General features: G+C 40.3%; 1 protein-coding gene across 1 annotated transcript in view; it reads left to right on the plus strand.

The window, feature by feature from the left end:
* Positions 1-1,724: 1,724 nt before the first annotated feature.
* Positions 1,725-13,433, plus strand: part of si:dkey-122a22.2 (uncharacterized) — a 59,038-nt gene continuing 47,329 nt past the window's right edge. The window contains exons 1-7 of the mRNA XM_061716022.1: positions 1,725-1,893; positions 3,569-3,731; positions 3,870-3,941; positions 4,013-4,089; positions 4,619-4,719; positions 8,787-8,903; positions 12,252-12,326. Coding sequence (XP_061572006.1) covers positions 1,840-1,893; positions 3,569-3,731; positions 3,870-3,941; positions 4,013-4,089; positions 4,619-4,719; positions 8,787-8,903; positions 12,252-12,326 — 659 coding nt within the window. The 5' untranslated portion in view covers positions 1,725-1,839. The remainder of the gene's footprint in view (positions 1,894-3,568; positions 3,732-3,869; positions 3,942-4,012; positions 4,090-4,618; positions 4,720-8,786; positions 8,904-12,251; positions 12,327-13,433) is intronic.

Below are 13,433 nucleotides of genomic sequence, written 5' to 3' on the forward strand. Positions count from 1 at the left end.
GGATTCAAATCTGCTGTCTTTTTTTTATTGTTACACATATACGACTGCATTATAACATCAATATGTACAATTTCCTTGCAGTAACAGCAAATGTTGTGCATACCATTGGTAAGTTATTTATACTTGAAAGGGGCTTGATTAGCAGCTTGAAGGAATCCTGGATCACATATCCAGTTTCTGATTGAGATCATATTTTTCTTTATATGAAGAAAGATTTTTTCTAGTTTTACATATGTTTACTTATTAACTTCCAGTTTATTGAATTAGAATCTGTTTTTATTTCATAACATAGACATGCTACAGATAGCAAAAAATCCTAATCCTCCTGTCTTTAATGGCATGTTTGAAATATCAGGTAGTAAAATGAAGATGACACTGTGGGATCCAGTGACCCCTGCAGGCAAGGGGTTGTACTGCAGAAAGAAAGCAAGAAAGCAAGAAAGAAAAAAAGAAAGAAAGAGAGAAAGAATGAAAAAAGAAAGATAGAAATAAATAAATAAATAAAGAAAGAAAGGATAGTGAAGGGCACATTTGTTGTGTGAGCTCAACGTTGTCATTGTAGCCGGTCCAGGCTCAAGTCCCAGCCTGTGGCTCTTTGCTGCAGGATAACCTCTCTCTTTGTGTGCTTTACTGTCACTCAGTCTCCACTTCCAACACTGTCAAATAAAGGCCACTAATGACTTGGATAGCTTTAACAAAAGAAAGCTGAGAAGCAAAAAGCACTAATACCTCTGGGGAAATAATAGTAATTCTACCATCTGATCGTTGGAGCTGAAATTGACATTCATCTGATTAGGCATGATTTTTCCTATCTACTGTTGTTGAATAGAATTGTTCAATTTTGGTGAGCTTCTAGCAGTTAATGTTGCCTTTCTATCATCTTAAACCAGTCCAGCCCGTTCTCCTCTGACCTCTGACATCCACGAGGCATTTTTGTCCAGAGAAAACTGTCGCTCACTGACTATTTTCTCTTTTTCAGACAATTCTCTGAAAACCCTTAGAGGGTTGTGTATGAAAATACCAGTAGCTCAGCAGTTTCTGAAATACTCAGAGCAGCCTGTCCGGCACCAACAACCATATATCCCATTCAAATTCACTTAAATCCATTAAGTGTCCTTTCTGAGGCTCAGTTAAGACAAACTGTCTGACCATTTCTTTTCTCTTTAAAAAACACTACTCTGTATGGATACAAAACGGAAATGGACACATGAACTGACAGCCAATGACCAAAGTGCCTTGCTCAGCTGAACCACTTTTTCTTTTTTTTTCTTTTATGCTTTTCTTTTGGAGTTCTGTGAAATGAATACATTGTAAAAACAGAACATTAGAAGGGGTAGGACTAGAAAAGTTTTTTGAAACTTCATCCTACACCCTTTCAAACAGGAAATATTTATTTACATATAGATTTGTCTTTTTAATTTGCTTTGTTTTGCTTATGGTTTTCTTTGTTTTTTTTCGGTATATACATTTTATGTATTCTGATTATTTTGTTTTTGTTTTAACCTGTTTGAATAAATAAATAAATAAAAAAAAAATCTATCTATCTATCTATCTATCTATCTATCTATCTATCTATCTATCTATCTATCTATCTATCTATCTATCTATCTATCTATCTATCTATCTATCTATCTATCTATCTATCTATCTATCATCTGCGCCTATTTCGCAACGCGAACTCGACAAAGATTGTCCCTCGTCGGCTCCTATCCTTTTACCGGAAGTGATGATACCGCTCCAATATTGATTTTTCATTCATCTGTTTCTCTGCGCTTATTAGGTTGTAATTATTATTTGTTTATAGCCGTTCGTGCATGTGTTTAAGTGCATGATTTCAGGATGCGGAGGAGACCTGAAGCTCAGCCAGCAAACAATGAACCCGCAAAGAGAAAGGTGGAGTATCGTCAGCGGTAGCAGCTGTTCATTCAGACCAGTTAAAAACTAAAACTGATGTTTATTTAACAGTGGTCATGTCGAGGGCAGTTATAAGTGGGGCTGAAATAGTCTCTTATATGGTTTTATACGCTGTTAAGGTTTTAGCACGTCACTTTCCTGGTCTTTTATCCAGTCAGCAGCCGAAATGCATTTGAAAACTCTTCAAAATCAGTTCCTCTCCTGTGTTTTTTCTTAAACTTTCAGTTATGTATTTCTTCAGTAAAATGAAATGATAACAATTCCAAGCAAGCTGTCCCTAATCCGGGGGACTAAGATGAATCCTGTCCCCCATAAATGTTTAAACAAGCCCTAATTAATTTGACCGCGGTTGAATTGGTTTGATATTGGATATTATGAATTCAACACCCATAAAACTTGTGATACATAACACTGATCTTGGTCAAACCACTTGTGATGTGTTCATGGTCATCTAGACTATATATCACAAAACAGTAATTATTAAAAAATCATATTATGGGCTGATTTAATGAGGTTTAATGAAAACAATCGGTGTTATGTAAGTTTTATGGGTGTTGAATTCATTAAACCTCATTAAATCAGCCCATAATATGATTTTATAATAATTACTCTCTTGTGATATATAGTCTAGATGACCATGAACACATCACAAGTGGTTTGACCATAATCAGTGCTATGTATCACAAGTTTTATGGGTGTTGAATGTCGAATATCCAATATCAAACCAATTCAACGCGGTTGTTATGCCCCCAGTCTAGGGGTGCCTAGGACACAACATGAAAAGGCCCCATCTTCCCCAAGTCCCAAGTAGCCACAAACAAGATTTGGTTTCACTTTAAAAAGGAAGTGATTTATTAACAAAAGTAGATCAACTTGAAAAGTAAACTGAGACTGAGCTACTAGGCTTCAGGGTGGACAAAGGCCAAAACAACAAACAAAAGGGTCCTGTCTTAGGAGTAGGTAACTGACCTGTCAAACAAAAGAAAACAAATGACACAAGGCTTACCTCCCTAACTAAAATAAACAGGAGAAAACGAAGTTAACAGAATTGGCAGCCCACCCTTACTTTACTCAAAAGTCAATATCTTCCAAAACCTATACAAAGTTAGAAGTACAAGGTGTGGCCGGTTGGGAGAGGAGGAGGATGAGTCTGCAACCTGCTTGCAGCCCACATGGTGGCTGCCATCTTGGCTCCTTTTATATCAGGTGGTTGTCGTTTCAGCCAATCACCATCCAGGGCATGGAACCTTCCCACCAATGACCGCACGGCTGTGGAACACACCTATCTGCATAGTAAATTAATACAAGAAAATCAAAGGGCACACACACACCCACACAAGACAGACTACAAAAATATGACCACAGTCATAACAGCGGTATTAATTTTAAGCTTTTTTTTTTCTTCCCACAATGTATTGCTTTGGATCATTCATTTTAGCCAAACGCAGACAAACATACAAAAGAAAAAGAAAACGATCAATAAAACAAACAAACAAAAAGCAGTTCTTAAATATTACAAACATATTTGATAGAGGCCTCATGATGTGAGTTAAAATACAACAAAAACACCCGAGTGTGTATTTTGTTCTATATAATTTCAAATGTCTGGCAAACATGTGTTATAACTTTGCATTTTCTTTTCTACATGAATCAGGAGCCAGAAGAAAGGCTGGCCCGCCCAGCTGAAGCCAAAAGCAGAGTAACTTACAGATCTGTGCTCATAAACATTGGAAAATGTTTACTAGCAATCGTCATCATCCCTCCGTTCCTCAACTACGCATCGCTTCAGAGAGAAAGACAGATGCTTTTGCCCAAAGGTTCTGTTATTTCATAGAAGTTATTGCTCCTGTTTGTTTAATAAGCTTTAATCAGCAAAAAATGCTTTACTGTCGGTCTGCAGCTCTAAAAGCTTCTTGAAACCAAATTTTTTAGTTTTTTCGTCATTTTACATCTAGATGGCCAAATTGTTGATGTCGGTTTGGGTCAGACGATGCATCTCTTATGTAAAGGACGTGGAAAACCAGTCGGTAATGGACATATTTAATTTTCTGCTTCCGTTTGTGCGTGACTGAGCTCTAACCAGCGTGTTTTCCTTCAGTCATTCTGGATGCACCGACTGGAATGTCCTCAGACATCTGGCTTCATGTCCAAGACAGCGTTTCCTCCGTCACAAAGGTGATTAATTGACATGTTTGTTGTGCATGGAGTGAAAACATGCAGCACATCTCAGATGAACTGGATACACTGAAGCAGAGATTGATGGTGGGCGGCGAACCCCTGCGACTGTGGCCTTGCTGCTCGCTGTCTGTGTCACGCAGGGATAGTCCTTGCAGCAGACAGCTTTGCCACCTTCCCTCTGCGCCACAGGGACTCAAACTCAGCAGAGAGCCCAGGCTGACAGCTTGTCCCATGTTATTTGTCTAAAACTGTGACTCAAATTGGGTCACAGGCTTGTTGGGAAGGGCCTGGATGGATCAGAACAGCTACATTGCAAAAGGAGCAGCAACAATAACAACAAACAAGCAAACATTATGTTACTGGCCACTGTATCTGTATCATTTTTCTGCCTCAAAGCGCTTTTTTAAGCGCTTTTACTGGATATGGAGGATGCAGATTTGAATTCTGAACCTTTCATGTTGACGAAGAGCGTGTAGTTGCTTAAAAAAGAAATGCCTGTTCTTTCTGCATCTGTCATGCTTTTCAGGTTTGCAGCTTTGACAGAGTGGGACTTGGCTTCAGCAAGCGAGTGATGCAGAATGAGACCACAGGGACGGAGAAAGTCTGGGGGATGTCCACAACTGGAAGGTGGGTGTTGTACTTCAGCTGTCTGTCAGGGGATCAATAACCTTTCTATCAGCCAGGCAACCAACTGCACACACGTCTACTGCATCAGATTTGGTCCCTTTTTGGCATGATTTGGTTTTGAACAAGTGAGTGGCGTCTTTTTGTATTAGGCACCAATTTTGTAACATTTAATTGTATCCAGTTAAATCTGGTTCCTGATTATTGGGGGCTGGAGGAAGCTGGGATCCACATTTAATCTTCCAACAGTTACATTGTTGTGGATCACTGTTACACGAGGAGGAATTTGTCAGGTTCTAACGTTGACAGAGATGCAGAAACACAAAATCAGCCTGAACATCAGTAGAGGCTGCTGACTGCGAAAGGAGTCTTCAACATCACAACTAAACTTAATGTTAAATCTTATGAAAATCTTTAGCTTATGCATGATTTTCATTTATCATCTGCTTTCAATCTTGGCCATCTTGTACTTTTGGTCTTTCTTCTTCAGCTGAGACTGAAGCCCACTAATGAACAGAGGTAGAAAATGGTTTAAACTGCATGTTGCAGTTTAGATGTCTGGTTCCTTCATGTGACAGTCGAACGAAGAAAAGTAGCCCGGAAAACGTTGAACTGCTCACTACAATGACTTTTTGGTTTCTGGACTGCTGTTGATACTCAAGATTATTTATATTATAAACTAAGTAAACGTGAGGTGTTGTGGTGGTGGAAGCTCACCAGTGCAGCTCAGAGATGGACATGAAAGAATATAAAACACAATCCTTCCACATCTGGATTCGGGTTGCGACTTCCCTGTCACTGCATTCCCGGGCCAGCTGACAGGTGTAGTCGTTCCAGCCTATCCTGGGTCTTCCTGAGGTTCTTCTCCTGGTTGGATGTGTCCAAAACACCGTGGAGCATCCTCCCCCGATTCCTGTACCACTGAGAACCACAGTCTAGGATTCGGAAGTGCTGATTCTCATCCTTGCCACTTCAAACTTGGCTGCAAACCGCAAAGCTGAAGCTCACAATCAGGCCAACAGGACCACGTCATCCGCAAAAGGCAGAGGTGCAATCCTGAGACCGCCGAACAGGACTCCCTCTGCTGCTTGGCTTCGGCTAGAAATCCTTCCCATAAAAGTTATGAAGTGCATCGTAATGAAGGACCTTGAAAAGGGCCAGCTCTGTCTCTCTGGAACTAATGCACCTTCCTACCTGCGGTGCGGGCCAAGCTGAACCTGTTTTTTGGACACAGTTCCTTTTACCCAAATGGAAAAAGCCTTAGTTGGATGCAGAAAGCTTTTTCAAGCGGTAACACCAACGAATGTTATGTAGAGTTACTTTGTCTTTTGATTATATTAGTGCGATTGTAAATGGAAAATATGTCATCTTTGTTAAAAGATAATAGAAATACACCCTCTTTATCTTTATCCCTGTCTTTTTTTTGCACGCAGACTTTTTGACCAGAGAAGCTCCACCTGCTGTATGTTTTTCAGTGTAAAATCAAATCTCACAGAAAACCAAGAACTCTTTTAGAAGCCAAAACCAAAGAATATGACTGTCAATGTTCACGTGTCAACTGATAATCAAAACTGAAACTGATTTAATGTTCTGCCTAGCGACATAACAGCATATCTTTGTTGCTAGTTGTTATTTTGTTTCATTTATTTGATGCTCTAAAACACAATGGTTGTTCCAAGGATGGGTGCTGCAAGGCTGGAGCTGGATCAGCTGTCATTAGTGGCATCGAGTTATTGTTAATAAGTCCTCTATGTTCAAGCCTCTGGCACTATTGAATACCAATAATTATGATATAATATACAGTACAAGTTTAGTCAGCAAGACAAAACTAATCCCTGCAGAAACAGATGCAGAAATTATGAGTCAAATATTGAACAGTGAGTACATTAAAGAACATGTCTGACTTGTCTGTTTAGTGGCCCGGACTAATTAGAGAGTCCAATTATTATCCTAGTATTATTAATAATAATAATAATAATATTAATATATTAAGATTCCGAGCAGGAGATCTCAAGATTTTGTTTCATAAAGTCAACAACAATAGTTTTACTTCTGACTTTTCTGCTGAAAAACAAGGCAAAGCAAGGCAAGTTTATTTGTATAGCACAATTCAACATAAGGTCATTCAAAGTGCTTTACATCAACATTAAAAGAAGCAAGACACAATTACGTAAACAGTATATAATAAATAAAATGATAAGAAAAGAAGTAAAAAAATAAAAAGCACAAGTTGTTAAAAAGTAAGGGCAGTAGAGTACAGCAGGTAAGTATTTAATTTAAGAGTACACTTCAGTAAACAGTAATGTTTTTAGTCCTGATTTAAAGGATCTACAGTTGGAGCAGACCTCAGGTTTACAGGAAGTTTGTTCCACCGGTGAGGAGCAGAATAACTGAACGCTGCCTCACCTTGCTTGGTTCTGGTTCTGGAACCACAACAAACCAGATCCAGATGAACCTCAGGGGTCTGGGAGCTTCATAGGAACTAACAGATCCACCATGTATTTTGGTCCAAGACCATTCAGGTCTTTGTAGACCAGCAGCAAGATTTTAAACTCTATCCTTTATCCCCAAGGAAAGTTCAGGTGAAGTCTGTTGGCTGTTGAAGGAGAGGCTGGTGACATGGCATGTTTTAGTCTGTCCTACAGGAACAATACCAAACGCGATATTAAAGTTGGCATGGATGCTGAACACATCCCAGAGCCGCCCTGTTCCCCTCCCGCCTGCGGACTGAGCTCCAATCTTCCCGTCTCCGACATCGGAAGGCATCCGACATGCCTTAAATCTGCCTAAAGGATGAGCGGGTCGCTGACAGTCAGCTGTCTCGCTGCCCTGGCACCTGGCCCGGAAAGAGATTGCTCTCTCCGATTGCTCTCCGGCTTGAGATGAGAGCAATCAATTTCCCAGAATTCAATATGTGCAGTAGTTTGACGACTGCCTAAGCTTAACCCCGGGAGTCTTGTGAAAGCTCCTCATGCCTGGGTGACACCTTAGGTTTGATGTATTAGCACAACAAAGCCAGAAGATGCTCCCCCTGATGATGTCTGCTGTTTAGCGTTGGAGACCTTCCAGCAGAGCTTTTTGTTTAGTCACCGTTTGGCTTTTGGGAGGCTTTTTCATTTTGCTTTTATTACGGGAAAAGTGACTCAAAAACTGAGACACACCCTCAACCTTACATCAATACTTTTACCTTCTTTGTAGTTATGTTGTTTTCTTATCAGGCCCCGTTTACACGGAGCAAAAACGGAGGTGTTTTCATGTGTTTTGGCCGTTCGTTTACACGAAAACGGAGCTCAAAGTCACCAAAAACGATCATTTCTGAAAACTCCGGCCAAAGTGGAGATTTTCAAAAACTCCGTTTTCACGTTTGCGTCTAAACAGAGGAAAACGGAGATTTAGGCTTCAGAACGTCACATTATGCAACAGAAACGTCACCAGCATCATTTGTGCGACCTGTGTTTACAATTAGTTTGGCCACCGTCAATATTTTCTTGTATTTTACCTGTTTTATATTCTAAAGTCAAACTTAAAAGTAACTCCACTTCTCTGTAACTCCAAACGAAAGACTCTCGTTCCGTCTTGGAAGTAAAGCCTGAATTATGGTCCCGCGTTAAATCGACTCAGAGCTTACGGCGTAGGGTACGCGGCAATGCGCGCCGTACGGTGTGCGTCGCCGCGTACCCTACGCCGTAAGCTCTGCGTTGGTGTAACGCGGAACCATAAATCAGCCTTAACTGGAAGTTACACGTGTCATTTGTTGATGTTTTTTCCAGGATTCTGATTGGCTGGCATGACGTTAACAGCGTATTCATGCAGGTCCGTGTAAACAAAGAGATTTTGAAAACGATCTCGTGTAAACGATGGAATTTTTCAAAACGTAGAGGGGGAAATATCCGTTTTTGTAAATACCTGGCTATGTGTAAACGGGGCCTTAAACAGTTACTAACACCTTCCACCTCTTTAGTCTTTTTTGTCTTTAAATTTCAATGATAACTCTTCAGGAGTTTCCTAGTGAATATAATGAAGGCATTAACGAGCAGATTAAACATCTTACGGTACCTTGGGTCTTGCAGGATGGTGGACGACCTGCACCGACTCCTGCAGGCTGCAGGCCTCGCCGCGCCCTTCATCCTCGTGGGCTCCGAGCTCGGCGCCCTCAACAGCAGGTTCTACGGCCACATTCACGACGTGTGAGTACGGGGAGGGAGATGGCAAATCCAGGGTTTGAGAGGAAGAGTACAGCTTGTTCCACACAATAGATGTTAATAATGTCCTCTCTGGCTGCCGTGGATCATCTTAGAGGCTTGAGGAATATGCGAGGGTGGATAGAATAAAGCCTCGCCTGGTAGATCAGACTCACATCTAGAAAGATGTACCTGAAAAGCAAATTCAAATTCGCTCATGATAAGATTATTTTTTATTATTTAAATTTCTTCCAGTAAATGGGAAGGGTGTAATTCATTTACATTGTGGAAATATATAAAAAAAACAAATAGTAACTGGTACTTTAAAACCCCAAATTAGAAAAGGTTTAAAAGTTTAGACATTAGGGTTTACTCATGAGAAATGATAATAAAAAAACAAAGTGATTCTTAAACGTTGACTATGTCTAATCCCATATGTCTTTATTTTTTGTCAGCTCATTTTTAATTTTCTCATAATTTATTTTGTTTAAACACATCTCTTTATGCGATTCAGGCCTGCGTCACATTTCAAAAGGACGTTTTTATGGGAACAGTTTAGTTCTAGTAAGAATGTCAAAGTAAAAAACGATATAATCTCAAATAGCTTAATTCCAAATTTCCTCCAGAACCACATGAGACTGATGAATGGACGAAATGACTATTTCACATTATTTAAAGGTATAAAGGTTGATGAACTTGCTGTTGAGTCATTATTTTGTTAAACAAAGGCCTGATGAAGAAGGCTTTATGCCTGAAGGAACCATATCCTTAGACCTACTGCACTTGTTTCAGCTGTCAGATAAAAACATGACGTATGCAGGGTTCATGATGTGTGCAGAGTAATAAATGGTGCAACGTTTAGGAGCTGTTGAGGGTTTGGAATTGGTAAGGCTGGACAGTCATCCACCCAACGTCTGCCAGGACCCCGGCACCCTTCACTGTTAGCAGCATTTATGGCTTTTCTGAAACTGATAAACTATTCACACTGGACTAAAAATAACCTCTGGACCCGATGGAGCTAATATTTAGATGACTGCACGTCACATTTTGACAAGTGAAAGAACAAACAGAAAATGACGTATCGGTCTGTGAGTATAAGTTGCCATGGTTACAGTAAACTTAACTGGAGATTTGATCGTGGGAGGCTGTCAGACGCGTTGAGCTTGATGAAAGATAAAAGTCTCTTTCTGTGTGATGCAGCCACACATGTCATCATCTCATCGTCATCTGCTGATATGGGCTTCTTGTTTTAACGTTGATTAACTTCTTCATGATCATCCCCTAAGTATCAGATCATTACGATATATGTGGTGGATATAGGATTAAGTCGTAATATGGTATCTCACTTTGTGCCTCATCTGCCATAATTACGCCAGAGGCAGAAAAGCTGATTGATTGATTGTCCCCTCTGGGGAAAATCAGTTGTCAAACAGCTCATGACATTTAAAAAGAGGAAGACAAACAGAAAAAAAAAACAAAAAAAGTACATGTGCATGTGTTAATGTCCAGTAGGGGTGTAACACGAAATTTTGCGATACAAAAACGTCACAATACGTGTTGTGGAGGTGACAAACTGTATCGCGATATTTGGTTATTAATATTAATCTATTGTGTTGACTAGTAACGCGCAGTGTATTGGTGCAGACCGCGCCTCGACCCGCGGACCAAAATCTTCCTCCGCTCAGAAGAAACTAGTACCGTTTTGGTCCCGATCACGGGACTCTGGTGGGGTTTTGAGCTCTGAACTTTTACTTATGTAAGGCTGGTGTAGAGTTAAGCCTTACCTTATTAAATTAAACCTTTTTCTGGTCGTGAGTAGGATAAACACGGGGACAACTTCTGCTGAGTTCGAGTGTACTTTAATGTCCCTCAACAGTGTAGGATTTTAGAACATCAACACAGCACCTAGTGCCGTACTGTGGCGTATCACTCCGCCCAATCTAAAACAGACTAATCACTACAGATAAACAGACTAGTGTCATTATAGTCCCTGATTTACATCAGAATATAAAGAATATATTTATAAAATAATGAACCCTGAATTACCAAAATAACCTTCTTAACCAAAATAAATCTCCTCTTACACTTATAAGGTGAGCATGAATCAATATTTTTTATGATGTAAAATTGTATGTATTCATTTACTTTTATTTATTTATTTAATTTTAGTTGTTAAATATCTGGAAAAGAAAAAAGTCAAATCATACATGAGAGAAACTATTCAGTTTGTGGCAAAATATTTTTACTTGTATGAGACTGAAGATGCATAATGCAAACCTGACATTTAGTTTTAGTTTAGTTTGTGGAAAATGGTTGGCCTGGCTTTCTCTTTAAAACTTAAAGCAGCACAACGTAACTTTCAGCTTTTCTGAGTTTGGCGGCATCTTTTAGACAAAAGCGGTAGTGTTTTACCAGAAAGAACACTACGTTTCCCATGAGCACCAGCGCGTACTGCCGGAAATCTCCTGTCCCCTCGCTGCATTTGTTTTGAGAGAAGACGGGACGCTTTTCTGTTTCACCAAGTGAACAGACGGAACGCAAAAAAAATATGTTAAACTGCTGGAAAGAAACTGGAATTTACCGGGATACCTTAAACAAGGAAGCCAGGGAGCGGTATATGGAGAAAATAATGATTATTAACGGTCTGGATCCATATGAAATCCCTTCTAAAGAATGGAGCTCCTCGTCGGAGCTGCACTCTTTAGAAGGATTTACTGCCGCAGTTCTGCAGAACCACCGTCTCCAGTTGAGCATGGGTGTGTCTTTCTTTTTTTTTTTAAGTTTCTTTATTAGCAGATATCTAAGATTTTGGCTTGTGGTGAAAATAATATGACACCAGGGTTGCGTGTAAATGTTTGAGTCAAGTTAAATAAGAGAGTAAAGAAAAGATGGTGAAAAAGATGAATGATTGGACCAGATTTATTACTCAAAGAATGTGAAGCTAACTGGTATTAAAATCCTGACATATCTTATGCAGGACTGGTGCTTTGAGTTTCACTCCCGCGACAGTGTAACAGTGTCCCTTCCCATCACCAAACATAACTCACCCGCTCGGAGACGACCTGCTGATTTAACGTGACAGCTTGTCTGCACCGGGCCTGAAGGATCTGCTGATTTATTTTGCATGCCGGTGCTGTCGTTAAGGGAGGAGGTGGTTGATGTTGACGGCGTCTTTACAATTAGAAATATTGCTTCTAAGTTCGGTGCATGTGTGGAAACACGGGACAAATCTACAGAACAGCAGCGAGTATGACGACGACCATCTCCCAGTGATTATCTGATCTGGGAGGGGGGTGGACGAGGGGAGTCACCCAGGGTTACATCATCATGTCTGTGCTTCCTTTTTGTCCACAGGCAAGTGTCAGATCTGGTGCTGATCGATCCCATCCCAGAGGATGTTTTTGAAGATGACCAGTGGAAAGAGTACTGGTGAGTATTATTGGAGGCTTTGGGAATGAATGAATGAATGGTTATTTATTAATGTGTCATATAGGGATGGGCGATATTTTACCGTTCAAGGAAGGAAGGAAGGAAGGAAGGAAGGAAGGAAGGAAGGAAGGAAGGAAGGAAGGAAGGAAGGAAGGAAGGAAGGAAGGAAGGAAGGAAGGAAGGAAGGAAGGAAGGAAGGAAGGAAGGAAGGAAGGAAGGAAGGAAGGAAGGAAGGAAGGAAGGAAGGAAGGAAGGAAGGAAGGAAGGAAGGAAGGAAGGAAGGAAGGAAGGAAGGAAGGAAGGAAGGAAGGAAGGAAGGAAGGAAGGAAGGAAGGAAGGAAGGAAGGAAGGAAGGAAGGAAGGAAGGAAGGAAGGAAGGAAGGAAGGAAGGAAGGAAGGAAGGAAGGAAGGAAGGAAGGAAGGAAGGAAGGAAGGAAGGAAGGAAGGAAGGAAGGAAGGAAGGAAGGAAGGAAGGAAGGAAGGAAGGAAGGAAGGAAGGAAGGAAGGAAGGAAGGAAGGAAGGAAGGAAGGAAGGAAGGAAGGAAGGAAGGAAGGAAGGAAGGAAGGAAGGAAGGAAGGAAGGAAGGAAAAAAAAAAAAAAAATTAATTCCCGTTGATGACGTTTTTGTGTAACAAACATGGCGGATCTGAGAGCAAGATAGATTTATAGTTAAAAAGGTGGAGTTGAATTGGTATTTTTTTATCGTTATCAGGATAAATGCCAGAAATTATCGTGATACATTTTTTAGTCCATACCGCCCATCCCTATTGTCATACACCTCTAAGGTGCCCAGCCTATAAGGGCTTACAAGACACAGATACACTACGCCAGCACAAAATTACACAAAATTATAAATTCCACTTTTACATTACAGATCAAATTACAGATCCTTTCTCAGTTTCCATATAATTTATCCTTTCTCTGTTTCCAGGCTCTCTTTATAAAGGTAGCTATAGAGAAAACCTCCTCTGAAAAACCATTCCAACTTCATCCTCAGTCCAAAACAACTCAGGTTTACAATCTTGCATTTTCTGAAATAAAAGCTTCCTGGCTTCATCATATAATGGACAATAAAACAAAAAATGAAGTTCATCCTCAACAACATT

The sequence above is a fragment of the Cololabis saira genome, chromosome 3 (assembly GCF_033807715.1).
Source record: "Cololabis saira isolate AMF1-May2022 chromosome 3, fColSai1.1, whole genome shotgun sequence".
In the NCBI taxonomy this organism is placed as follows: Eukaryota; Metazoa; Chordata; class Actinopteri; order Beloniformes; family Belonidae; genus Cololabis; species Cololabis saira.